We start from the raw sequence: 26,263 nt of genomic DNA, 5'->3' as shown, positions 1-26,263 counted from the left end.
TGACTCTATTCAATAAATAAAATAAAATGGCTTAAAATTATTTAACCTGAAATCACTAAAATATTTATTAATGTATTGCCTATTATCTACCTGTTCGGAGAACCTTGAATAAAAAATTTACATTTGTGAGGCAAAATCTACTGTTTGGATTTAAGCTTATCTCTATAATGAAAGTATAATTATAACATAATTTAATATGCATCTAAATAGTTTTTGACAATGAAATCTGCATAGTACATAATATTAATACCACATTAATTGGATATATACTTTAATTAGTCTTAAAGTGAGAGGAAAGTAGATTAAAACTTGCAAATATAATGACTTAAGTCAGAAGCAAAGAATATATGTATATATGTATATGGATGTGTGTATGTCCCTACACAGATATGCATATGTATGTATATACTCTCAATTTAAATATTAGATATTTTTCTGAGAAACAATCATTATTCATGAACAGGACCACTTTTCTTCCCAGTGCTTGGGCCAAGCTAAATCTGAGTCAAGCAACTCATCTCATGTGCCCGATTCTGCATTCTCTTAGCTGATAATAAAAAAAAAAACCTTGCCAGCCTGACAAGTTGTCACAGCAATTATTCACATGAAGTTCTGTAGCAGTTGCATCTGTCAGCCCTTGTGGTATTGAATATTTTAACTGGCAGTCTTCCAAGACTGAACATTAATCTTACCATCTCCTATTACAGTCCCTAATCAAGATATTCCAGGGGTGATTGCACTAACATTGTTTGAAGACTACATCTACTGGACTGATGGGAAAACCAAGTCACTCAGCCGTGCTCATAAAACCTCGGGAGCAGACAGACTCTCACTGATTAACTCATGGCACGCCATCACAGATATCCAGGTGTATCATCCGTATAGACAGCCCAATGGTAATTGTTCTTTCCATAATTTCCAGAAATGCATCAAACATCTTTTAGTAACATTCCATTTTTTCTTTTCTCTAAAGGTAATGGCAGATTTGTTTCTGAGAAAGTTGTGGATTTAACTACTTACCATAATTATATTTAGTAAATTCTCAGTTGATTTTGAGCATTGCCATTAAGTGATCTGATTAGATGTTCAACTATGGTATGCAATTTTATGATTTATTGTTGGAAACATTCTAAACTGAAGTAACAATGATACATGTAGTTGAAGTGGCAACTTTATTATTAAAGTAACTCATTTCTAGTAGTTATAGAATCTACTATCTAGAATGCTAGCAGGAAGGAATTATATATTTAAGTAGTTCTAGCACTCTTAAAATGAGAAAATGCCAGTTTGTTTAAGTACATCTTTGGTAGGATTTTTCTCAAGCCTATGGAATAAATGTTTCACTATTTTGCTTAAAACACATATTTGGTCTAGGAGCCAAATTCGCTACACTGTAAGTGTAGATCATTGCTTCATTTGAATTATTGTTATATACATATATATATATATATTTAAACGAAAATGCTTGTAGTCTATTTTTTTTTTTACTAAAATGACCACTTTTGTGGACCTAGATTTTTAAATTCATATAGGCAATGAATCATTTTAAGAATCATTTGGGCAATGAGTAAGGAGTATGAATGTAAATTTCATTTATAATCTTGATGAGTTTATTATAAAATCAGCTCATTGAAACTGAAATATATAAAGCTTCAGTGTCTTATTTCTAGTTCCCTGTTAATTATTTATCTTGATTTTTCCTAATTTTTGTTGTTCTGTCTCTCATACGTACAGTCTCCAAACATCTCTGTATGATAAATAATGGAGGTTGCAGCCATCTGTGCCTTTTAGCCCCTGGAAAAACTCACGCGTGTGCTTGCCCCACCAACTTCTATCTTGCAGCCGACAACAGGACTTGCTTATCCAACTGCACAGCCAGCCAGGTGAGTGGAGGTGTACAAGTTGTTTCATATGCTCTACTGGAAAACTGTTATAAATAACTGTAATAAAGTATGAATTTTTGCTGAATTTTATATCATTTGAATGTATGTACCATTGAATGATTACCCTATGCATTATATAGAAGGTAAAGAAGGTAAAGGGAAAACAATTTTGTGTGTGTATACATATACATGTATACATATACTACACACATATTCAAATATATGTGTGTATCTATATATGGATATGTATATGTCATATAGAGGTAATATCATACATGAAGTAAAATAAAAATAAAAATGAAAATTATTTATATACAGAATCACACAGAATAATAAGTAAGTATAGCAGAATCTCTTTTTTCCTCCAGGGTTATTGCTAGGGATCAGTGCTGGCACTAGGAATTCACTGCTCCTGGCGGCATTTTTTTTTTTCCCATAGGAGAGAGAGAAATTGAGAGGGAAGGGGGAGATAGGTAGGGTAAGAGAAAGACACCTGTGGACCTGCTTGCTTTGAAGCATCCCCCCTGCAGGTGGGGAGCAGGGGCTCCAACCCTGATCCCTGTGTGGGTGGAGTCCTTGCACTTTGTACTGTGTGCCTAACCGGGTGTGCTGCCGCCCCACCCCCAGCATAGCAGAATCTTTAGAGGAAATTTGACTTATTTTGAGAAGAAAAGGTGATTGCATAGGGTTATAACTAATGCATATGGCAATTACGTAGCAAACACTGAGATAATTTGCTATCATTATCTCCACCCATCTACCATTAGTCTGAGTCAGTGATAAGAAAAAGCTAAATTGGGTGTGAAGTAATTTTCTGTATTCCCTGATTTAAAAATATATGATGCAGATAACTACATTAGAAGCACCCTTCTCGGGAGTTGGGCGGTGGCACAGTGGGTTAAGCGCACATGGCACAAAACGCAAGGACCCGCATAAAGCTCCCGGTTCGAGCCCCATGCTCCCCACCTGGAGGGAGTCCCTTAACAGGCCTTCACAGGCGTTCACAGGCGGTGAAGCAGGTCTGCAGGTGTCTATCTGTCTCTCCCCCTGTTTTCCCCTCCTCACTCCATTTCTCTCTGTCCTATCCAACGACAACAATAACTACAACACTAACACAACAAGGGCAACAAAAGGGAAAATAAATATTAAAAGAATAATTTTTTTAAAAAAGAAGCACTCTTCTCTTCAAAATGTTCAGTAAAAACAGCTGAGAAGTTAAAGTTTCTACTGAGTGATAGTTGCATACATTTTTAATTTTATTATTATTATTTTATTTATTTTTTTTATAGATTTGATTTATTACTTTCAGTGTGTGTGTTCCAGGAGTTGAAAACCAAGGCCTCATATATGTGAAATACTTGCTCTGCCACCGAGATAATTTCATTTTTGACAGTAGTCATGCATCATAAATTGGATTAAGTTACATTTGACTCACTATTTTGTTTGATTTAAAATAAAAACATTGAAAGGAGTATTGTCTTTATTATTTTTTCTTTTAAAGATATTTTATTTTTATTTTATTAGAGACCCAGCAAAATTGAGAGGGAAAGGAGAGAGAAAAAGAAAAATTCAGAGAAAGACACGTGCAAGCGCTACTTCACCATTCATGAAAATTTCCCCCTAAAGATGCCTGTATGATGAATTCATCGCTTCCACTGACCATTTGCTAATTATTTTTTGTTTATATTTTGATTGAGGTTGAGACAGAGAGAGGTAGAGAGCAAAGAACAAAAAAGCAGAGACACCTACAGCTTTATACTACATTTTTATAAAACTTCTTCCCTGCAGGTGGGAATTGGAGACTTGAATCCTTGTCCTTTTATGTGCGTGCTAGCATGTGCACTCTTAAAGACACTTAAAACACCACCACCTAGCATTAAATAAATTTATTTTTAAGAATTCTACACTTTGGTTTTGTTGCTTTTCCAATCCCAGCAGTGACTGGATGGAAAGAAGCTGCAGTTTTCTAAGTGTGCTTATTTTCAGAAAGAATAAATTAGTAAGGGGCAGGGCAGTAGCACACTGGTTTAAGCACACATAGTAAGAAGTGCAAGGACCAGCGCAAGGATCCAGGTAGCGCAGCAGCAGGTTAAGCACATGGCAGGAAGCCCAGGGACTGTTGTAAGGATCCTGGTCTGCACCCGGGCTCCCCACCTGCAGGGGGGGTCGCGTCAAAAGTGCCAAAGCAGCTATGCAGGTGTCCATCTTTCTCCCTTTCCACCTTCCCTTCCTCTCGCAATTTCTCTCGATCCTATCCAATAATAATAATAATAATAATAAAAAGACCTCCAGGAGTAGTGGGTTTATAGTGTTGACACTAGAGATAACCCTGGAGGCTAAAATAAATAACTAAAAAGTAATAATATTCAATAATAAAATAATAAATAATAAACTAATAAAACTCAAAATATTTCTCAAGTTAGGACTAGGAGTATCATATAGTAGTACAGAGCTTTAAAAATGTAAAATATTGAGCCTCTTCCATAGAAACAGACTGTATCGTGAGTAGTTGGCAGACTCACTGTGATTGTAATCCTGACTGCTTTAAATTGGCTGGCTTATTTTAGTGACTCAGTTGGCTGTACTCACAAAAACAATAAAATGGTTCAAAGTTTATATGAGGAAAACAGTAATTGTCATTGTCAAATGACAGAAAGTTTTTTTTTCAGGATATTAAGTGAATGTCTATATTAATATAGAGTGTATCATTAGCTATGTAACTAAATTATTACCTAATTTGAAATCACTGAGGAAAAATGAAAAAATAACTTTTTAAATACTCAAATACTATTTGTGTATAGTTTCAAAAAATTCAACAGTAGCAGGCTAGAACAAAAAGAACACAATTTGAAACCACTTGTCTTTGCTTTGTAACAATATGTTATGGAAAAAAATAGTTGACTTTTCATCTTCTTAATTAAGAAAAAATAAAAGGGAAAACAAACAAGAAAAGCTGTCTGCAAAGCAGCTAACATAATCACTGGCTATTTCTGTAAATCTTTTTTTATGTCGCTGTAAACATCTAAACTTCCCCCCTCATGTAATGGAATAGAAACATCATCTTCAATGTTTCCTGGAGAAAAATCATTTCATAAAAAGATGCTTTTTTAGTGAGGCAGACATATCTAATGTGATGCTCACGTCCTAATATGCAGTCTCCTACTTGTGAAGAAGTTTCACTTACAACTGAAGTCAGTCACAATAGGACTTAACCCTCCACCCCACTTAACATCATATAAATATACAACTGGTTTGGCAGTAAAAGGGAGAACAATTAACAACCACTGTGATAGAAATAAAATTATGTGGTGTCAGTGGCCTGCCACTTTATTGAGAGCCAGCTTGTTTGGGAGGGGTGGGCTGTTTCTTCCAACAGATCCTGCCTGGCAGGTCCCGAAATCTGGAAAAGGCTTTGGAAACTTCATAATCCTATAGATCAGTATGTGTTAAATTGACTTTTGTAAACTTTTTTTAATTTTACAGCTGGTAGTGTATCATCAGAAGTAGCGATTAATTTGAGGGAACTTGAACTAAGAGCACACTTAGACATTTTATTTATGCTTGACTTAACAGTTGTTTATCATTGCTTTTTAAAATAAATGTTCCCTTTTAAATTATCACTCTGTTTAATTATAATGATTTTGATCAGCCAGCATTATATCAATTCCTATAGCACTGAAATGATATAATTTGTATATTCAGAATTGTACCATGAAGTACTCAGCTAAAATTGTGAGTTAACAAAATTTATCCTGTTAAAATATTTTTGATTTGTTATCTTACAATGATTACAATTAATGATAGTCTCTCAAAAGAGTACTGACAGAATAAAATAAACAAAACATCCCAATAAGAATCCTACTAAGATTAAAAGTGAATGTATGGACCTAAATAAAAAAAAAAAAAGTGAATGTATGAAAAGCTGGTGAAAATCAAGATTAACTTTTGCCTCCTTTTAACACTAGTCACTTTAAATGTTGAGTTTAAATAACTTTAAGAAAAATAATATGCATATATTAAAATGGTTTTAATTATTTTTTAATTGAAACTCTCTATATGTAGGATTTATATTTAAAAGTTATGTTCTTAGTAGTTACTTAGTATGTTCTTAGAAGTTACTTTATGTTTCTTCATGTGGGCAATAATCGCTTTCTGCAGTTTATCTTTTGAAGATATTAGTGTTGTAAAAGTTTACCATGAGGAATGTTCTATATTTATGCTTACCATTATTCATTTGAAAATGACTTCACTTATGTATGAAAAAATGAAGATGAGGCATAAATTAAAGATATCTTTTCTGAGAGTAATAAATAATTTTTGATTAACATAAAATATATTATAGTATAGTAAATATATTTTACCTTGATGTTCTCTTACTTAAAACAATTTATGCTCATATTAAAAGTGGAATTATTCCACCTGCAGGGGGGAAGCTTTATGAGCAGTGAAGCAGGTTTGCAAGTCTCTATCTTTCTCTCTTTCTGTCTCCCCTTCCTTCTCAATTTCTTTATGTCCTGTCAAATAAAAATAGGATGAAAGAAAATAAAACAAAGCAAAAAAAAAAAAAAAAAAGATGACGATGAAGAAAATGGCCTCTGAGAGTGGTAGATTCATAGTGCAGGCAGCAATCCCCAGTGATAAACATGGTGGGGGGAAAAAAGTGGAATTACGAGGGTGGCACGCAGTGACACACCCAGTTAAGTGTACATATTACCAAGTGTAAGAACATAGGTTCAAGTGCTCAGTCCTCACCTGCAGGGTATCTGCTTCATGAACAATGAAACAGGTCTTGCAGGTGTCTGTTTTTCTCTCCTTCTCTTTATCTCTTCCTCCCCTCTCAATTTCTCTCTGTCCTATCTAGTAAGGAGGAAAGAAAGGGAGAAAGAATGGAAGGAAGGAAGGAAGGGAGGAAGGAAAGAAGGAAGGGGGAGAGAGAGAGATGGAGAAGAGAGAGGGGGGGGGGGAGAAAGAAAGGAAAGAAAAAATGGCCACAGAGTATGGTGGATTTGTAGTGCCTACACAGAGCCTGGTAGCAAAACAAACCTAAAAACAGAAAAACATACAATTACAGACAAAACTGTCATGTCACATATAATGCCAACAGCTGGAATTTATTTAAATTAGGTATTTTATGAATTTGAAAAAATATATTTTACAAATCTTGATTGGGAATCCACTCTGATTTCCAGTAATGACAGAATATGTTTACTATTCAGGGCATTTACTTTCAGAGTTAGTTGTATGTCCCCAGGCAGTCACTATCTGTAAAGTCAACATTATTCCTTGGTATGTTGATGAAAACTACATCAAAGATGCAGCTAAGCTAATTCAGAAAATCAGTTCAACAGTCAGACAGTTAGGCAGTTGAACTCAGTGTTTTATTTCCTCTCATGTTGCCTCTGAAAGAAAAGAAACAAACAAAAACTTAGTTTAAAATATAATATGGTGGTGGCCAGGTGGTGGCACACTGGGCTAAGTGCACACAGTGAAAAGTGCAAGGAGCGGCTCAAGGATCCCAGCTTGAGCCCCCGGATACCCACCTGCAGGGGTGTCGCTTCACAGGCGGTGAAGCAGGTCTGCAGGTGTCTGTCTTTCTCTCCCTCTCTCTGTCTTCCCCTCCTCTCTCCATTTCTCTCTGTCCTATCCAACAACAACAGCAGCAACAGCAACAATAATGGGAAAAAAATGGCCTACAGGAGCAGTGGATTCATGGTGCCAGCACTGAGCCCCAGCAATAACCCTGGAGCCAAATTAATTAATTAATTAATTAAATTAAAAATTATATATATTATATACAATTAATAGTTACATGAAGGGAAATAAAGAGGTCAGGGGTTTTGAACAGAGGCATGTAATTGAGGACAAAGAGTATACATGTTAAATTTTCATGATGTACATCTGAAAGCTACATACTTTTCTTGTTTCTATTTTTTAAAATATATAATTGTAAAAATATTATTTTAATCTTGTTTTAACTTTCATTTATCAGTTTATCATAATATACGTTAAATATGGGAGTCTGGCAGTAGCACAGCAGGTTAAGTGCAGGTGGCACAAAGCGCAAGGACCAGCATAAGGATCCGGGTTCGAGCCCCTGGCTCCCCACCTGCAGGGGAGTCACTTTACAAATGGTGTCAAATCTTTCTCTCCCCTTCTCTATCCTTCGCTCCTTTCTCCATTTCTCTCTATCCTATCTGACAATGATGACGTCAACAACAATAACTACAACAGTAAAACAAGGGCAACAAAAGGGAATAAATAAATAAATAAATATTTAAACAAATTCACAAAAAATATATGTTAAATATTTAATATAACTATCTGAAAGTCATTTTAAATTTAAAATTTAATTTTTTAAACCTTATTTAACTTGATAGGACAGAGAGAAAATGAGAGGGAGGATATAGAAAAGGAGAGAGAGATAGAGACTCCCGCACCAGGGCTTCAGTAGTACTGAAGCTTTCCCCCCGCAGGGAGTTAACCCAGGTTTGAACTCAGGCCCTTATGCGTGGTAACATGTGCACTTAACCAGATGTGCCACCTCCCAAAGCCTCTCAGAGTCTTTAAGGTAGTATGTTTCCTGTCATGGGAAATTACATGGAGTTATAAAATGACCGAACTAGAAAGGCTCCTCCAGATTTTCTTTAGTTCCCGTATCTGCTAACTAAATATAAAAGGAAGGATGCTAGTGCAATTGTTCAAGATCCCGAAAAATAAATAAATAAATGCATTTACATTAAATTAAGTAAAAGTTACTCACACAATATATTTTCTTGATATTCCTAATGGCTACCTCTACTCAGTTTGATTGTCTGAGCCTCATAGTTTGCATGCAACCACTTAACTCTCTTGTGTTATAAAGCAGTCATAGACAATATGTAAATTAATGACATGTTCTGTGCTCAGTAAATGTCAGCAGATGTTCCCAAACTATGTGCATGTTGCAGGTCAATCTTCTGCTCGCCATTGCCTCCATTGCCTATTGTGGAAAGTTCTGAAACACCTTAGTTCATGTTTTCAGTTCAGTAGTAGGTTAGGTTACTAGGTTCAGATAGCTTTTAAAATATCTTTATATATAGTTAAGTAGGTTTACTCAACTGTTTTTGTGTTTTTTTCTTTTACCATTTAAGTTTCGTTGCAAAACTGATAAATGTATTCCATTCTGGTGGAAATGCGACACTGTAGATGACTGCGGTGATGGATCTGATGAACCTGATGACTGCCGTAAGTACACTGGTGATGGCAAAGTTAGAAGTTAAAGCATCCTGAGCCTCAGACCTGGAACCCAGAAGCTAGACTTAGCAATATTGCCTTCTGAGACTTTCCTTGAATTGAGAAAGAAAGAAAATTTATATGCCAATTTTTAAATGCAAAAAGGTTGCTGCAATGTCTTGACTACATATGTCTGATAATTACTACATTTAAAATGACACCAAAGCGCAAGAACCTGTGTAAGGATCTGGGTTTGAGCCTCCAGCTCCCCAGCTGCAGGGGAGTTGCTTCACAGGTGGTGAAGCAGGTCTGCAAGTGTCTATCTTTCTCTTCCCCCCTCTGTCTTCCCTTCCTCTCTCCATTTCTCTCTGTCCTATCTAACAAAAATAACATCAGTAACAACAATAATAATAACTACAACAACAATAAAAACTACAACAATAAAACAAGAGCAACAAAAGGGTATAAATAAATAAATAAATAAATTTTAAAAAGTGACACCATCTACAGTTGGTGTTTATTCTTAGATTTTTCTCACTTGCAGAATGTCTACTTTGTTTCATGTACTTATTTGTAGAGTTAAAGTCATACTGATTTTGACCTAATATATCATTAAGTTGGACATACAATGAGAAAAATTTTAGATCCCTATTCAACATCTACATCTGAACTCTTACTTATAAATGTTACAATCTTCCAACACTTTTCTGCCAGTACTAAAATCCTGAAAAATCCTTTCAATTAGATTTTTCAATATAAGTCATTCATTTTTTGTTAAGATAATTTAGTATGCTCTTAGTAGTTACCTTGAAGTAACTATCAATCATGTGCTGTCATCTAACTGTGGCTACTTTGTGTTTTATTTCTTTTTATATCTTTGGCAAGTTGGGTTTTAATGGGCAATCAGTAGCTTTTCCCCTAGTTCTCATTTTTAGTTCACTCCATGGGTCACTCCAATACTGATCTGTCAAGTTGAAGATGCTTGTAGTCAATCATGATAATTCCCTTAACACCCAAGTGCATGGTTCCCATGATATAGCCTCGACAGTTGACTTCAAGATTCTTAGATTTCACTAAAGAAAGACAGTCATCTGTCTTAGTGAAGGCTAGTTACTTTCTTTGGTAGAATTTACCACCATGCAATTATGAAGCGGTTTCAAACTTAGAGTCTCTGGGTAGCCCTAGATGAACTGTATCTGTTTTTCTAGTCACTGAGAAGAGTATAAAACATTTTAAATTATTTTACACAGTTCTTTCTATATTTGAAAATAGTACTATACTCAATTATTCATTTTCAATGGCCCACTGACCTTTGACTTTTTAAAAACAGGTTTTGTTTTCAATTGTGAGATATCATATGTAAAGGACATTATATGCAATAGATATCAAATTATGCCTGCATTTTTATTTGATTATTGAATTTAAATAAATAAAAGGAACAAGAAATAGTATGGGGGATCAGTTGACAGCTACTCATAAAAAGAAAGTTATTAATTTCAACTGAAATAAAATTAATTTTTGCTTGATATAGTAATTAAGTAAATGAAGTTTGATTTTTAAGTAATAGGAGTAAGCAAAAAGTAAAATACTTACCTATTTCTCATATTAAGATGACCTTCCTCGCCCAGATTCAGAGAAGTGTTTTCTGAGGAAATAGCACTAAAATGACTTGTTAGAAAAAGTCTCTACCACCCAGACCTTTCCCTTTAATATGTAAAATATTTGTATTTTCTGTATTGAAATTTTTAATGTTGACTAAGATCTCATGCTGTAACGATAGTGACATGAAAAAATAGCTACAGGGGTCAACAAGTGAGGGCGCACCTACCTGGTTGAGTGCACAGGTTACAACGCATAAGAACCTGGGCTCAAGCCCCTGGTCCCCACCTTCAGGGGAAAGCTTCCCAGGTAGTGAAGCTGGTCTGCAGATGTGTTTTTCTTTCCCTCTCTGTCTCCTCTTCCCCTCTCGATTTCTCTCTTGTCTCTCTCCAATAACAAATAAATTAAAATAGTTAAAAAAAAAAAAATAGATAGCTACAGAGTTCCAAATTTATCTCAGAATATATGATTATCAGTGTCTTTTGAGGGAATCCAGAAACATAATTTAATTCTATTTGATAAGTTGGAGAGAAATGGAGAGTGGTGGGAAACAGACACCTGCAACACTGCTTCACCACTAATGAAGATTCCCCTCTCTCTGCAGGCTGGGAATGGGGGCATTACTCATTGTGATGTTTGTGCTTAACCAGTTTGGCAGTCTCCAGGCACCTCATAATTAGTTTCTAAGAACCTCTGATCAAAATTATCCTGGTTAGATGTCTATATTACCTGGTTTTAATGGTGACATTACCTCTAGGAGCCTTTGGTAAACAATCTTTTACTGGGAGCCAATGTGTTAACAACACTGAATACCTGTAGACAAGACACTTGATTTTGAAAGTCATGATAAAATATATGGGATATTTAGAATCCATTTTTGAGTAGCTCCATCATCAAAATTTGCACACACTAAGATCCACTGATATTACTAAGAATTTCTCCAGAAAATGCAAGAAAATTTGCTTTTGAATTCATATACTAGGAAATTTATATAGTATCAATACTTAAATGTTATACATCAAGACTTTTCTGCTAACTTAAGCCTGTAATTACATTTCTATAATTCTCTAATTCAACAGAGAACATTTTAGAGACACATTTGAAGTTTCAAATTGATTTTCCAAGGCCTTGATTGTGTTCAAGGACTTGAAATTTCTTTAGTCTGTAACACCTTTATGAGAAGCTGTTATTGTGACAAGAACAAAAAACAAACAAAACTATTAAAGGATTGTGTGTGAAGCAATAGAAAATGTATATTTAAAGCATGAGATAATTACTTCATAGTTTATGCACTTAATAAATGCTACATATTGGATGTAGCTGGACTGTAATGTATAGAACTCATCTCTATAGAATGCAAACACTTAATAAGAGAGCTTTATAAATATATGCTTATTTAGTTCATGATAGTGAGCAAGGCCAAAGACTGCTACCACATATGAATGCTGTCAGTGAAAATTGCCTGTGGGCTAGTAAGTCATAGTGCAGGCACCAAACCTCAGCAATAACCCTGGTGGCAGAGAAAAGAAAAGAAAGGAAATTTAAATTTAAATTGGTCCTCATCTATGGAAGTGTTATACTATCCCTCTAAATCACCTCTCAGGCTGCATGAAATTTTTTTTAATGTCACGGAAATTTCTGCTTCATGTTTTAATTACAAAAGTATAGTTTATTTTCCAAAGAAATTTAAAGATGGCATTTATTAATTTTGATTGAAGTAATAGACAATATATTATTAATCTCAAGATGAATGATAAGGTGGTGCTAGGGATTGAACTTGGGAGTGCAGAGCCTCAGACATGAAAGTTGGTTTGCGTAAGTATGATGCTGTCTCCCAGCCTATTTTTTTTTAATTTTTATAAACAATATAGTGTGATAGAAAAACTTTAGAGCTGAACTAGATTGGAATTCTAAGCCTGACACTTGTAAAGATGCAACGGCAACTTTGTGTGCATTATTAATATCCATGAGTTTAGTTTCCTTATTTATGAGACAGTCATGGTGATGCTGAATTGAGAAGGTTATCATGAGGTTCAACTAATAACTACATGTGAACAACTCCAAAAAAATACCAGTACCAGATAAAGAGTAGATGTTCAGTAGATTTTAATTTGTCATCATTATTCATGTGAAAATTCTAAAACTAGCGAAAAATGATTGCCATATGGAAATTATTTATTTTATTACTATATTCATTACACAAACTTCTTTATGAGGTACGAGATATTGACCTTATTTGTTAATAAGATTATGGGGATGAATATTAATAACTGTGATTTAAACTGTGATATTATAGGAAACATTTGATGTATTTCACATTGGAGAATATCTGGAATATCTGGCTTGGGCAGATGTTCCTTATACAACACAGGCAGCAAAATGATGAAGAGAGGTGATTTTTAATGATATTGAAATAACCAGTTTTTAAAAATTCAGTGACTTTTATTTTACTAATTAATCCTCCGATATAATTATTTGAAATTTGTCATTTCTATGTCTATTTATATTTGTTTTAAATTCTCATATTCTTAATTTATGAAATATAAATCAATGGCTAATAGCTTAGCTGTCCATCTGAATCTAATTGTTATTAAATTTGGGCATTCACATTGCATTTAAAAAATGTTTTATTAGTGATTTAATAATGATTGACAAGATTGTTGTATAAGAAGGCTACAGTTCCTACCACCAGATTTCTGTATACCCTCCATTCCAATGGAGGTTTGCTTATTTTTTTACCCCTCTGGGAGTATGGACCAAAGATCTTTATAGGTTGCTGGAGGTGGAAGGTCTGGCTTCTGTAATTGTTCTGAGGAACATGCCCATTTACAGGGTAATTCATACCCTCAGTCTGTTTCTGTCTTTCCCCGTGGGGCAGGCTATGGAGAGGTGGGCTCCCAGGACTCATTGGAGAGCTTGTCTGCCCAGGAAAATCAGGTTGGCATCATGGTAGCATCTCCAACTGGGTGGCTGGAAAAGCATTAAGATATAAAGCAGAAACAATTTGTTTAATAATCAGGACCCTAAAAGTAAAATTATAGCAGAGAAATTTGGGGTCTTCGTGTTGGATGAAGAAGCTAGGAAGTCTATTTTAGGTATATTCCAAGGGGCCCATGACTACTAATTTTTGACTGGACCCAACAGCTAACATGCAGGTGGGCTAGGAGTATTATCTGGGAAGATGGTGTCAGAGTTGAGGTTAGAACTAGGAAGCTAGATAAGGGTGGAGAGAAGCTCCCAAATATGGGAAAATTATATAAATACCATTAACTGTAAACCCTATCCATCTGATGTAGGGCCCATGTCTAATTCATATTTAGCACAGGAGCCTCTGCGTCCCTGTCAGTCTGAGCTCGCATTCCTTGGTCACGGCTAGGATCATTCTAAGCTGCAATCATTTCAGGACCTGTCTTCCTCAAGTGGGAGAGTGTATTGACCCAGCCTCCATGCAGGGAGGGGTGAGGGGGGGCGGGGGTTTCTCCCACTGTTGTTCTACATTGAGGGCAAGGTCCTGTAAAGGCCCATAGAAGGTTTGTGATGTTGTTCCTAATGGAGATGACCAGTGACAGTGGAGAGAGAGATCTATTAGAGGTCTAGGCCCATCATATGTATATGGGAATCCCAGGATTCCCTGACTAGGACCTCAGAAGATGGGGTGGCCTGGTAGTGACCAAAGGGGCCATCATTAAAATGTGCAGGTCTCTTGCCATTATCCAGTTTTTGTATTCCTTACTTTATGTGACACAGCTGGACTTAGAGTGATTGAGGGAAGTGAAATAGGAAGTAGGTGAGGAGGAGGTTATCAAGGTCCAAGTAGAAAATATTTAAGTACTTTATGTTGTCTTTGTTTAGGTCTTTTGGCTTGCCTTCTGCACTTATTGAGTCACTGTAGACTATTGCACACTTTTAATTTAAGGTCATATTGTGTTTTAAGATTTGTTTAATATAAAATAAATATTTAAAATGTCAAAAGAGCTCAGGTTAAGAATTCATGAGTTAAGACTATCACTTCATAAAACCTATATATTTTTTTTCCCTAGCTGAATTTAAATGTCAGCCAGGCCGATTTCAGTGTGGAACTGGGCTCTGTGCTCTACCTGCCTTCATCTGTGATGGAGAAAATGATTGTGGAGACAATTCTGATGAACTCAACTGTGGTAGGTGATTAAATTCTTAATATACAACATAAGTACATTGTTTTTTATTTATTTAACTTATTTGATTTTGAGATAATCTTGGTTTATGTATTCCTCAGAAGTACAATTTCACAGCTCTTCAGAATATGTCACCACAACACACCCACTACAAACAAACTATATTTCTCCACCAAAGTCTACTGGGACTTGTATACTATTGTGCCCACATATCCTCTTTTGTTTTGATTCCAAGGCTAAAGATTTATCATTTGACTTTGGTTGGTGCCTTGCTTTTTTTTTTTTGAGTTAAATTATTTAATATTTTTAAAATTCCCTTATGATTTCTTGAAGGATTAGTTATGAATTCCTTAAGTGTTGTTTGAGGATTTCTTTGTCATTGCTTTACACCTAAATATTAGTTCTCCTGAATTGAGGGTTTTTTTTATTTGTTTGTTTTTTAAGGTCATTTCCATTCAAAACATGAGTATGCCAGCCCTTTTAAAAAGATCAAAATCTTTTTTTATTTTATTGAAGGGGAATTATTGCTTTATGGTTCATGTGTCAATAGTCATTGACACATGAGAATGCCAGTGTTCATTGCAACACAATTTATAATGCCAGCCTTGTTTAGACGTAAGAGTTTCTGTTGGGAAATCTGCTGTCTTATGATGAAAGGGATTCCTTATTTATCGTTATTTGCCTTTCCTTGTTGCTTTTTAAAGATTCTTTCTTTATCTGTGATCTTTGCCATTTTAGCTGATCATTCTTGTTACCACTTTTTCATAGCCTTGTGGAATTTGGGGTGTTCCTCCAGTTGTTGTGTTGCATAACTTGAGTGTTGCATGCCTTCAGTGTATCTCCTCACTGCCACCTTAGAAGACCAGAATTGGGGACTGGGTGGTTGAGCACACATGTTACAGTACAGAAGGACCAAGTTCAAGCCTCTGGTCCCCACCTGCAGGAGGAAAGCTTTTTGAGTGGTGAAGCAAGGCTACTTGTGTCTCTCTGTCTCTCTTCCCTTCCATCTCCCCCTTCCCTCTTGATTTCTGAATGTTTCTATCCAATAAATAAATGAAGCTAATAAAAAACATTCTAAATAAATTAGAATGAAAGAAACTGAGGATATAAGAACCAGAAATTTTCAGTTAACAACACTTCAGCAGAGCAGGCTTTAAGTCAGAAGGAGTTTGGGATCTCAGCTAAGCAGTTGACAGCATACACACTCTGGGGCTGGTGGGAGCAATGGCTGGCAAGCAGTGACAGGCAGGGGAGTAGGACAGGCAAGCAGGAATAGCAAAAGCTCACTAGTTGTGCTTTTGGAGTTCTGCAGTGCATTTTCAGTATGCTGATAATCAATGTGAACTAAGAAGTACCATGTCTATTTGCCAGGAATTAGCACTCTTGAGAAATATCTCTTCAGTTTGTAGTTAAATGGACTTCTAGCTAGGTGAGGTCAGCTCCTCCATGAATATGCCCCAGGGTCTATTATTATGGCTTACGAATCCAGCATGGCATTCATCAGCCATGTTCTCAGTAAGGTTGTAGAAACTGTCACGAAGGTTGTTTCCTTGTCTTCTCACTGGGCCATTGCTTTATTTTTTTTTTATGTATTTATATATTAATAAGAGAGGAGAGAAAGAATCAAAGTGTCATTCTGGTGCATGTGACGCCAGGGATTAGACTCAGGACGTAATGCTTGAGAATCCAGCATACTGTCTACTTCATCATCTCCTGGGTCACTATATTTAGCAATGCCTTACATTGTTAAAATGTTCTGAGTATAAGATTTCATTAAGATTGGAGAACCTCGAGTTGAACCTTGATTCACCGTGCTCCTCAGCACCTGCTCTCCAAATGAATGTTCTGTACCGTAGGGAAGGTATGTCTCTCTGTCCTGTCTCCTACATGCTGACTGTTTGTCCCTGATAAAAAGAAAAGGTTGTTTGGGTTTTTCCAGGAATTGTTGAAACTTTACCGTAACTAAATGGATAGGAAAATACAAGTCTTTCCTTTTTGGTCATCTTGATGGCCACTTCACTGATTTTAATTCAGACAATGGTTTCAGGATGGATTTTGTTTTGTTCTTTTTATTTTTTAGATACACATGTCTGCCTCTCAGGCCAATTCAAGTGTACCAAGAACCAGAAATGTATCCCAATAAACCTCAGATGCAATGGACAAGATGATTGTGGAGATGAGGAAGATGAAAGGGACTGTCGTAAGTTGCACCAAATGTTCTCTTTTGTCTTCTCACTCTAGCTGAAATTGTTCTGAAATTATTGTTTCATACCGTTATAGTGTGTGAAAAAAGATAACACAATTTTGGGCAAGTAATCCCAGGTAGCAGCCTACTGCTTTTGATTATTTAAGAAGTTTTGCATAGGGAGCCAGTCAGAGTGCACCTGGTTAAACGCATATATTACAGTGCACAAGGACCCAGGTTCAAGCCCCTGATCCCCACCTGTAGGGGGAAAGCTTCATGAGTGGTGAAGCAGGGCTACAGGTGTCTCTGTGTCTCTCTCTCTGTCTATCTCTTCCCCTTTTAATTTCTATCTGTTTCTATCCAATAATAAATAAATAAAATATATTTTAAAGAATAAATTTTACATAAGAAAATCAGAGAAATTTAAATCACAAGTCATAATTACCTAAAACAAGATATCTAGAAATTATGTGAAACTTGAAACATCTATTCAGCTTGTAACAAGCAGCAACACCACTATGGGTGATTATAACTTTTTAAAAACTGATTTTTTTTTTTTGCCCATGTTAAGTCGCTGTAGCTGATTTTTTTTTCTCTATTGATTAGTTACTTACAACAAATTCCATTTTAATAAGGTTGTTTTTTCTAAGTGATTAATATTGGATATATAATAATAAATATAAAATGCATGGTAGAATTAAATTGCTAACAGAATAGTTATGTATTTTTATTTAATGCTAATTTAGTTATTATTTAGCATAAACTAAATTAGATTCAGTGTTTTTTTGATGTATCTAGTCAAGATAATTCAAAGGATGATATTCTGCTTTGTTCAGCTCTTATTTCCATCTCACACCATAGGAGACAAGACAGTTTACATCCTATAGATTATATGCATGCACACACACACACACAGACATACACACGCACACACACACACACACACACACACACACACACACACACAGAGACACTCATGATCTAAATGATTGAATACCTATCAAGTTTCAGGGTTTCAACAGAGTTGCTGTCAGAATTTCTAGAGTCTTGGTGATGTTCTATTTCCCTAAAATTTTATCAGTAAATGATGTGTAGTCATCCAGCAATCTGACTTAGGTGGTAAATACTAAATCAAGTCTTCACTGGCTGTTTATGTTTAGCAATTCTAGAAGCTGACCATTAAACTAAGAAGGATTTGTGATGATGTAGTTTACAAGCTAGGTCAGATGTTGACCTTCCTTAAGAACTTAACACAAACTAGAGATTTTGATGAATTTCATATATTTTTTTTTTGGTTCAATAATGTTTTCTGATTTTAGTCTTTCCTCAAGCATAAAAATGCACATATGCATGTCCTTAAATTACAATTTTCTGGAAGATTATTTTGAATGACCTTGAATTTTCATTTTTATAGTTAGTTTCACAATCTGCATTTTATCAATTCTAGCATTGCTGGACTATGTACACTGTAAAGTTTATTAGGGCGACATGAGTTTACAGATAAAAGTTTATATGCTTCACCTTCAGAGCCTTAGTAATGATGATGTATTTTTAATTGATTATCTGAAACATCTGTCTAATTTTCTTTAAAAATGTCTTTCCTTACTCAAAGCTACATTTTAATGTTTCCTTCTCAAGCTGAAAACAGTTGTTCACCAGACTATTTCCAATGTAAAACAACCAAACATTGCATTTCTAAACTGTGGGTTTGTGATGAGGATCCAGATTGTGCAGACGCATCAGATGAAGCCAACTGCGGTAAGTAACTTGCGGCCATACATACCATACAGTATTTGTGTCATGATCTGAGAGGGAATATGATGAAATGTATTTGCATTCCATACTGACGTCTCACATGGAAAGTTTTGTCTCCATGTACAAAGTCAGATCAATCTGAGGTTAGTTATTTTGAGGACTTTATTTCTTTATTTTTCCCATTTGTTGCCCTTGTTGTTTTTCATTGTTGTTGTAGTTATTGTTGTTGTTATTGATGTCATTGTTGTTGGATAGGACAGAGAGAAATGGAGAGAGGAGGGGAAGACAGAGAGGGGGATAGAAAGGTAGACACCTGTAGACCTGTGTTACTGCCTGTGAAGCGACTCCCCTGCAGGTGGGGAGCCGGGGGCTTGAACAGGTTCCATATATGCTCATTTAAAATGAACTATTTCATTTACATTAATCCTTACTTAATGTTGCAGACATGGAGAAGCTCTCAGTTTTATTTAATGCATTAATTCTATCCTGGAAATATCAGCAATGAGATAGAAATAGTGATTGTAATGTGACATCCATCTTAACATTTATTACATATTAACTGATGCTATTTTATAGGTAAATATACCAAACTGGGTAATCAGGAAATAAGAAGGTATTTGATATAGTATGTTATTAGAAAAGACAAATTTTGTTCAAAGTAAAGATGGTAAAGTTTAACAGACAAAATTATGTTAAATATATTTGCTATACTCCAAACTGTTCTTAATTAACATATTAAAAGCATGAAGATATTGAAAAACATGAAAATAATGAGTCTTTTGCTTGCTTGAAATTATATTTATATGAAACAACACTCATAAGAAGTGAATAATTTCTGACAACAGAATGTCTTTTTATTTTTTTAGAATGAAGCAAAATCATTTATAGGAATATAATATTTACCTCTAAATATATTCCCAAATCCTATCTTCTGCACAACTGTATCTTTGCATCATACTATTAATATGACTTACTGTTAATATGACATACTGTTAATATGACTTTATGTTACTTTATGTTATTAAAAATCACAAAACAGCTAATTAGAAAAAAAAAGGCTTTGTTTTTTTTTTTTAAATAAAAACCACAAATTTGGGAGCAAGTCTGACTAGGACCTCCCAAATTATGTAATTTATCTAAAGAAGCACAGCTAGCAAGAGGTAGAAATGACATTTAAATTCAGGGTAATTTGACTGAACAGAATTTCCCTTGAAGCTCAGTAGACACCACATGAATCTTTCATAGTCTTTCTATATATTGAGGGTACATTGTATAGACAACATGTAAGCGTTGTCTGTTATAGTGTTAAATAGAATGCATACCCTCAGTCATAAGTATCGCTGTATACCCAGGCTAGTAAATGTCCATATATATATATATATATATATATATATATATATATATATATATATATATATATATATAAATATATGGAAAGTGGAAAAATAAGAGCAAGGGTCACATTTGATTTACCATAAAGCCATTATAAACTTTTGTTCTGAAAATCTGGACTTCACCGCTTAGAGCTCACCATATTACCTTGTGCAGAGAGCAGGGTTCAAGTCCCTGGCCCCTACTTCATGAGCAGTAAAGCAGTTCTGAAGTTCTGTCTCTCTCTCTCTCTCTCCTTTTCTACTTCCCACTAACATTCTCTCTATACCTACAAAAAAGATTTTAAAATATGAAGGAGAGAGAAAGGGGAGTGAGGAGTAAAGGGGTCAGGTGGTGGTGTGCCTGGTTGAGTGCACATGTTACAATGCATAAGAAGCTAAGTTCGAGCCCCTGGTCTTCACCTGCAGGGGGAAAGCTTTGAAAGTGATGAAGCATTGTTGTAGGTGTCTCTCTGTCTTGCTCCCTGTCAATGACCCCTTCCCTCTAGATTTCTGGCTATCTCTATCCAATAAATAAATAAAGATAGCAAAAAATGTTTTTATAAAAAAAAAAGAGTTAAAAAGCAGATGGCTGTTGTGAGTTATGGAATTGCCATGCAGGTAATTAACCTAGGTATCAACTAAAAAAAAAAAAAACTTTCATTCTGGAAAAGAGATAATATAATCTGGAAAAGAGATAATATAATTTGAAAAATCCTTTTGCATCATAGTGTAATATTTCTCAATCCTCATTTTCAGACTGTTTAAGAAGCTCTTCCTTTCCCCATTCTTCAGTTTTCAATAAATACAGAAATTTCATTATGTTAGTACTCCAGTGAGATAGTTTTCCTTTTGCTGCTTTGGCTTCATGTGTGGGAAAGAAATTAACACTATTATGCCACAGAATTGTTGTTTGAGTTATGTGCTTCTACATAGATGCAAAATAACTTGGCTTAGAATGAAGTTACATTATTTTCTATGTCCCATTATTTTCAGGACCAGCAGAGATTGAAATAGATTTGTACTCAGTGCTGCTGAATGACCACCATATTCTCTATTACAAGATTTTGATTTGTAATTGATTTTTATTCTACTTACCGTCTGTCTTGTTTTTTGGCCTTTTGTTCCCTTTTATTGGGCAGAGACAGAGAGACATTGAGAGAGGAGGGGGAGGTAGAGAGGGTCTTAAAAATATTTATTTGTGGGGGGCCGGGAAATAGCACAGCGGGTTAAGCGCAGGTGGTGCAAAGCACAAAGACAGGTGGAAGTATCCAGGTTCCCCCCGGCTCTCCACCTGCAGGGGTGTTGCTTCAAAGGCGGTGAAGCAGGTCTGCAGGTGTCTTTCTCTCCCCCTCTCTGTCTTCCCCTCCCCTCTCAATTTCTCTCTGTCCTATCCAACAACAATGAAAACAATAATGGTAGCAACAATACCGATAAAAAACGGGGCAACAAAAGGGAAAAAAATGGCCTCCAGGAGCAGTGGATTCGTGGTGCAACCAAGTCCCAGCGATAACCCTGGAGGCAAACAAACAAACAATATATATGTAAAAATAAATGAATAAAAATATTTGTTTGTAAGGGACTGGGTGGTGGTGCACCTGCTGATCACACGTTACAATACTCAAGGGCCTGGGTTCAAGCCCCCAGTCCACACCTGAAGGGGGAAAGCTTTGCAAGTGGTGAAGCAGTGTTCCATGCGTCTCTCTGTCTCTGTCCCTCTCTGTCACCCACTTCCCTCTGGATTTCTGGCTGTCTCTATCCAATAAATAAATAAAGACAAAAATATTTGTTATTATCTTTTAATGAAAGACAAAGAAAAAAAGAGAGAGAGAACAAGAACAGCACTACTCAACTCTGGTTTATGGTGTTGCTGGGAATTCATCCTGGGACCTCATAGCCTGAGGCATGAAAGTCTTTTGCATAACCTGTAAATTAAACCCTGTCTGAACATTCTTAATCCAGAGAGCAGTTGAAAGGAAGGGGGGGAATAGAGATAGAGACATTTGTAGCACTGTTTCACCACTCAGGAAGCTTCTTCCTGCTTAAACCCAGGTTCAAGCAATCCATGGGTGATTCTATTTTGGTCTTGGAGTTTACAAAACCCTTATTAACTCACTAAATAAAAGTGTAATGATCTTACCCTAACTGTGAGAGTAACATAGCTTTGCATCTTTCCTATACAGATAAAGAATTATTTTTAATATGTTAAATATTTATTATTTTTCATACCACCAATGTTTATGTTCATCCATGGCTCTATATTGAATTAACTTCTGTTAATCTTCATGTATTAGTTTATAGTTTGTTGTATCTTCAAACATATCAAATTAAACAGCTGCTTCAAATTATGTAAATAAAACTTAATGGGATAGAGACAGTATAAACTTAAATTAGAACAGTTATATAACACAAAGTAATACACCAAAATATAAGCAGTGAAATTCTAGTCATATGTATTTTTTAATATGTCAAATTTTATATTTAATTGAAGTTTCATAGGGATCTTTAAATTCCAAATATATGTAAAATCTTAATTCTTTTTCTTTCTTTTTTTAAAGTTTTATTTATTTATTTATTTAGTTGTAGTTATTATCGTTGTTATTATTGATGTCGTCATTGTTGGATAGGGCAGAGAGAAATGGAGAGAGGAGGGGAAGACAGAGAGGGGAAGAGAAAGACACCTGCAGACCTGCTTCACTGCTTGTGAAGCGACTCCCCTGCAGGTGGGGAGCCAGGAGTTCAAACCAGGATCCTTATGCCGATCCTTGCACTTAACCCACTGCGCTACCACCCGAATCCCAAAATCTTAATTCTAATGTGGAGTTGAAACCATTATCTATTCAGATAGATCTAGGTAGGTTAAATATAATTGAATTCATATCAATTAATCTTTCTTTAAAATATTTTATTAAAATTTTGATTTAATAAGATAAAGAAGATGAGACACACCCACACCATTACCCAGAGCATTACTTAGCTCTGGCCTATTGCCATACTGGGTTTGAACCTGGGACCTCTGTAACTCCATCATGTCGGTCCTATCCTTTCTGATTGGGCTAATTTTCTGACCCTGATCCTCCAATATTATAATCTTCTTGAGACTGAATATAAATTTAAAAAAATAAATGATTTCCAGTTCTTCCACCTAATTTTTGAGATGACTATATTTATAAATCTGTAAAAATCTACATTTACATAGAAATTCATAAATATTTAGTATTTTAAAAAAAATAAATGTTAGGTTTTATTATCTCTATAAGGAAATATTTAAACCGTTAACGTCACAGCCATGGTAAGACAATTATCTACACTTTTGTGAACTAATGATTATAATTTGCAGATATTTACTCTTCATTTTGTGCTAAATACTTTTTTAAATGTTGATGTGTGCACTTTTATTAGGTAGTTCATGTTAAATATTATTGGAAAGCTGGTTTACTACTTATTAAAATATCAATCAGTAGTATGGAAAGATAAAACAAACTAGGGGTATAGATTGACCACCCAATGCTATGTCCAGTAGAGAAGCAACTACAAAAGCCAGGCCTTCCATCTTCTGCACCCCAAGAAGAATTTTGGTCCATACTCCTACAGGGGTAAATGTTAGAGAAAGAGGATGAGAGGGTTCTGAACTCCAATTCCATCAGGAACTGGAGAAAGAAGAGGAAAAAATAAAAAAGGAAGGAAGGACACTCGGAACTAGTAGATATTACTTAGGAAGAGAAGGCAGAATCATAGGAAACAAGGGAAAATATATTTAAATATAGATAGTTATATAAATAATAGTCAAACCATATCTGTGATCTTGGGAGAACTGAGGCAGTTTCTAGTGAATGGAATGGGAACACAGGACTCATAGTAGGAAAGGTGTGGAATTATACCTTTGTTATCTCAAAATTTTGTAACTAAATATTAAATTACTTATATCAAACACCACATCAGCATGCCTCACTCAAATCAGTAAAATACCCCGATTGTAACATCACCAGGATTCCAAATGTTCTTCAGTTTCTACCTGCCACTTTATATTTTAGGGGAAAAAAGCGGGGGGGGGGGGGGGGGGAGGGGGTTGGGGATTGGATAGGTCCATGCTACATTCATACCTCTTTATAAAGAGAAACTTAAAAAAAAATAATAACCCATAAAATGTTGTCACCTCCTCTGTTGTTCCTTTTGTTCTCACTTGCGGGTTTATAGTTTAGGTGTGTAGTCTCTTAGATATCTGTGAAATATAAAGTCTTATAAGTTCTTCCTGGATTCTGCTATCTGACGCTTAGACCACACTGTGCTCTGTGCTCCATATCACTTCTCCTGTAGGTATCATGGATGCTTTTCTCATTTTTCTTTGCTTGCGGCTTGTTGGGATTTTTTTGAGGAGGCTTCTGTCCCGGTTCATTTCTGCTATGTTTTTTTTTTTTTTTTTTAATTTTTATTGTTTAGTTTTGCTTTTTGTTTGGTTAGTTTCACCATTATATTTAGAGACTTTTGAAATTTGTGTCTTGGGGGCTGCTGTCCAGATGTTGTGTGAGGTAATCTCTGGCTTTTGGTTCCTGGACCCCTGAAGTCAGTCACATTTGATATGTCCCAGGAATCGATGGAGTTGTTATTCTCATGGTGACACCACTGCATTTGGAATGAGAGGTTGAGACTCTTATGTTCAGATTGAGGAGAGAAATAAGCGATTGGAACTGCAAAATTGTACCCATGTACACTGCGATGATTTTTTGAGATTTGAAGGGTCTGTCAACTGTGTCAATCCACTGATCACACATGCTCATGCGACCCCTTGTCTTGGAGCCAGCCGTCAACAAGTATGGCTTTTTGAGTTAGGAGAATTTCTTTCTTTCTTTCTTTCTTTCTTTTTTAAATTTTAGTGGTTTTTTTTTCTTTTTAAAATTTTTTTATCTTTATTTTTTTTACTGGATAGAGACAGCCAGAAATCGAGAGGGAAGGGGGTGATAGAGAGGGAGAGACACCTGTTAACACTGCTTCATCACTTGCAAAGCATTCCCCCTGCACGTGGGGACTGGGGACTCGAACCTGGGTACTTGTGAACTATAACATCTATACTCAACCAGGTGCACCACCACCCGGCCCCAGTTAGGAGAATTTCTTTTTCACCCCTTTCCACCCACTTATCACAGGTGTCACTATTCACCAGTGGTTTAGTGAATTTCTCAAGAAATCCTGGTTGTATCATATTGAGTTTTCAGGTGATTTTTCCTTTTTTGTTTTGTTTTGTTTGTCTTTTTTTTCCCCAAGGTTTATCAGGAGAACAATCTGAAATGGTCATACTCCATAGCCACACATCCAGAAGTCTCCTACTGCCTTTTTCTTTCCAAACATATTAAAACGCTTTTACTTCAAAAGGAAGAATCTATAAAGATGCACCATTTTGAATCACACTATGTAAACATTTATTGCTCCTAGGACAACCTTTACTTTTTCACTCTTTTTAGTAAAAAAAATATATATATATATTCTATATCCACAGCACTGGTCCCTGTTTGTGGAACTTTCCCTGTGTTTGGCGATGCCAGGTCTGTTCAAGTTTTATGAAAAGAAACCTCCAGTTTTTTTTTTTTCATTTATCATGAGGACAGAAGAATATGGATTTTATTTCATATAAAATGACAATATATTTCAAACATATACACATTCACAGAAGTTCACCTGTGAGCAATAGGTACTATATTCAATAGATTTTAATATTGACTTAAAATAAAACATACTGATATCTATAATCACAACCCCAAACCTGCTCTGTCCATATTTCTTCCATTCCACTGTATATCTTAAAGTCAATATTTATTACTAAAATGCAATTTTAGTATAATCATGTAAGTACATATTTGTTAAAGTATACCTATTCATAGCATTTTTATCAGTTAATATAAATGGTATTATGTTTTCTATATTATATTCTATACTTGCAACAGTTTTTTCAAGTATTCCAGTTTATTAATGTAACACATTTTTTCTACTGAAGGTTATTTTTATAACCTGTTCATCAGTACACATTAATTGGCAAGTAAGTCAGAAAGCACTTTATACAAACTGTACTATAGACACTGCAAAGTTTCTACTCCCCGCTCAGGTTTTGTG

At 35.3% G+C, this 26,263-nt stretch overlaps 1 protein-coding gene across 1 annotated transcript in view; it reads left to right on the top strand.

The window, feature by feature from the left end:
• Positions 1–26,263, top strand: part of LRP1B (LDL receptor related protein 1B) — a 1,816,831-nt gene that overhangs the window by 1,596,859 nt on the left and 193,709 nt on the right. The window contains exons 61-66 of the mRNA XM_060178059.1: positions 708–896; positions 1,735–1,883; positions 9,014–9,107; positions 14,735–14,851; positions 16,929–17,048; positions 18,672–18,791. Of these exons, the coding sequence (XP_060034042.1) occupies positions 708–896; positions 1,735–1,883; positions 9,014–9,107; positions 14,735–14,851; positions 16,929–17,048; positions 18,672–18,791 (789 nt within the window). The remainder of the gene's footprint in view (positions 1–707; positions 897–1,734; positions 1,884–9,013; positions 9,108–14,734; positions 14,852–16,928; positions 17,049–18,671; positions 18,792–26,263) is intronic.

Source organism: Erinaceus europaeus, chromosome 18 (assembly GCF_950295315.1).
Source record: "Erinaceus europaeus chromosome 18, mEriEur2.1, whole genome shotgun sequence".
Lineage (NCBI taxonomy): Eukaryota > Metazoa > Chordata > Mammalia > Eulipotyphla > Erinaceidae > Erinaceus > Erinaceus europaeus.
Note: the sequence above shows the minus strand (reverse complement) of the source record. Positions and strands in the feature narration are given on the sequence as shown.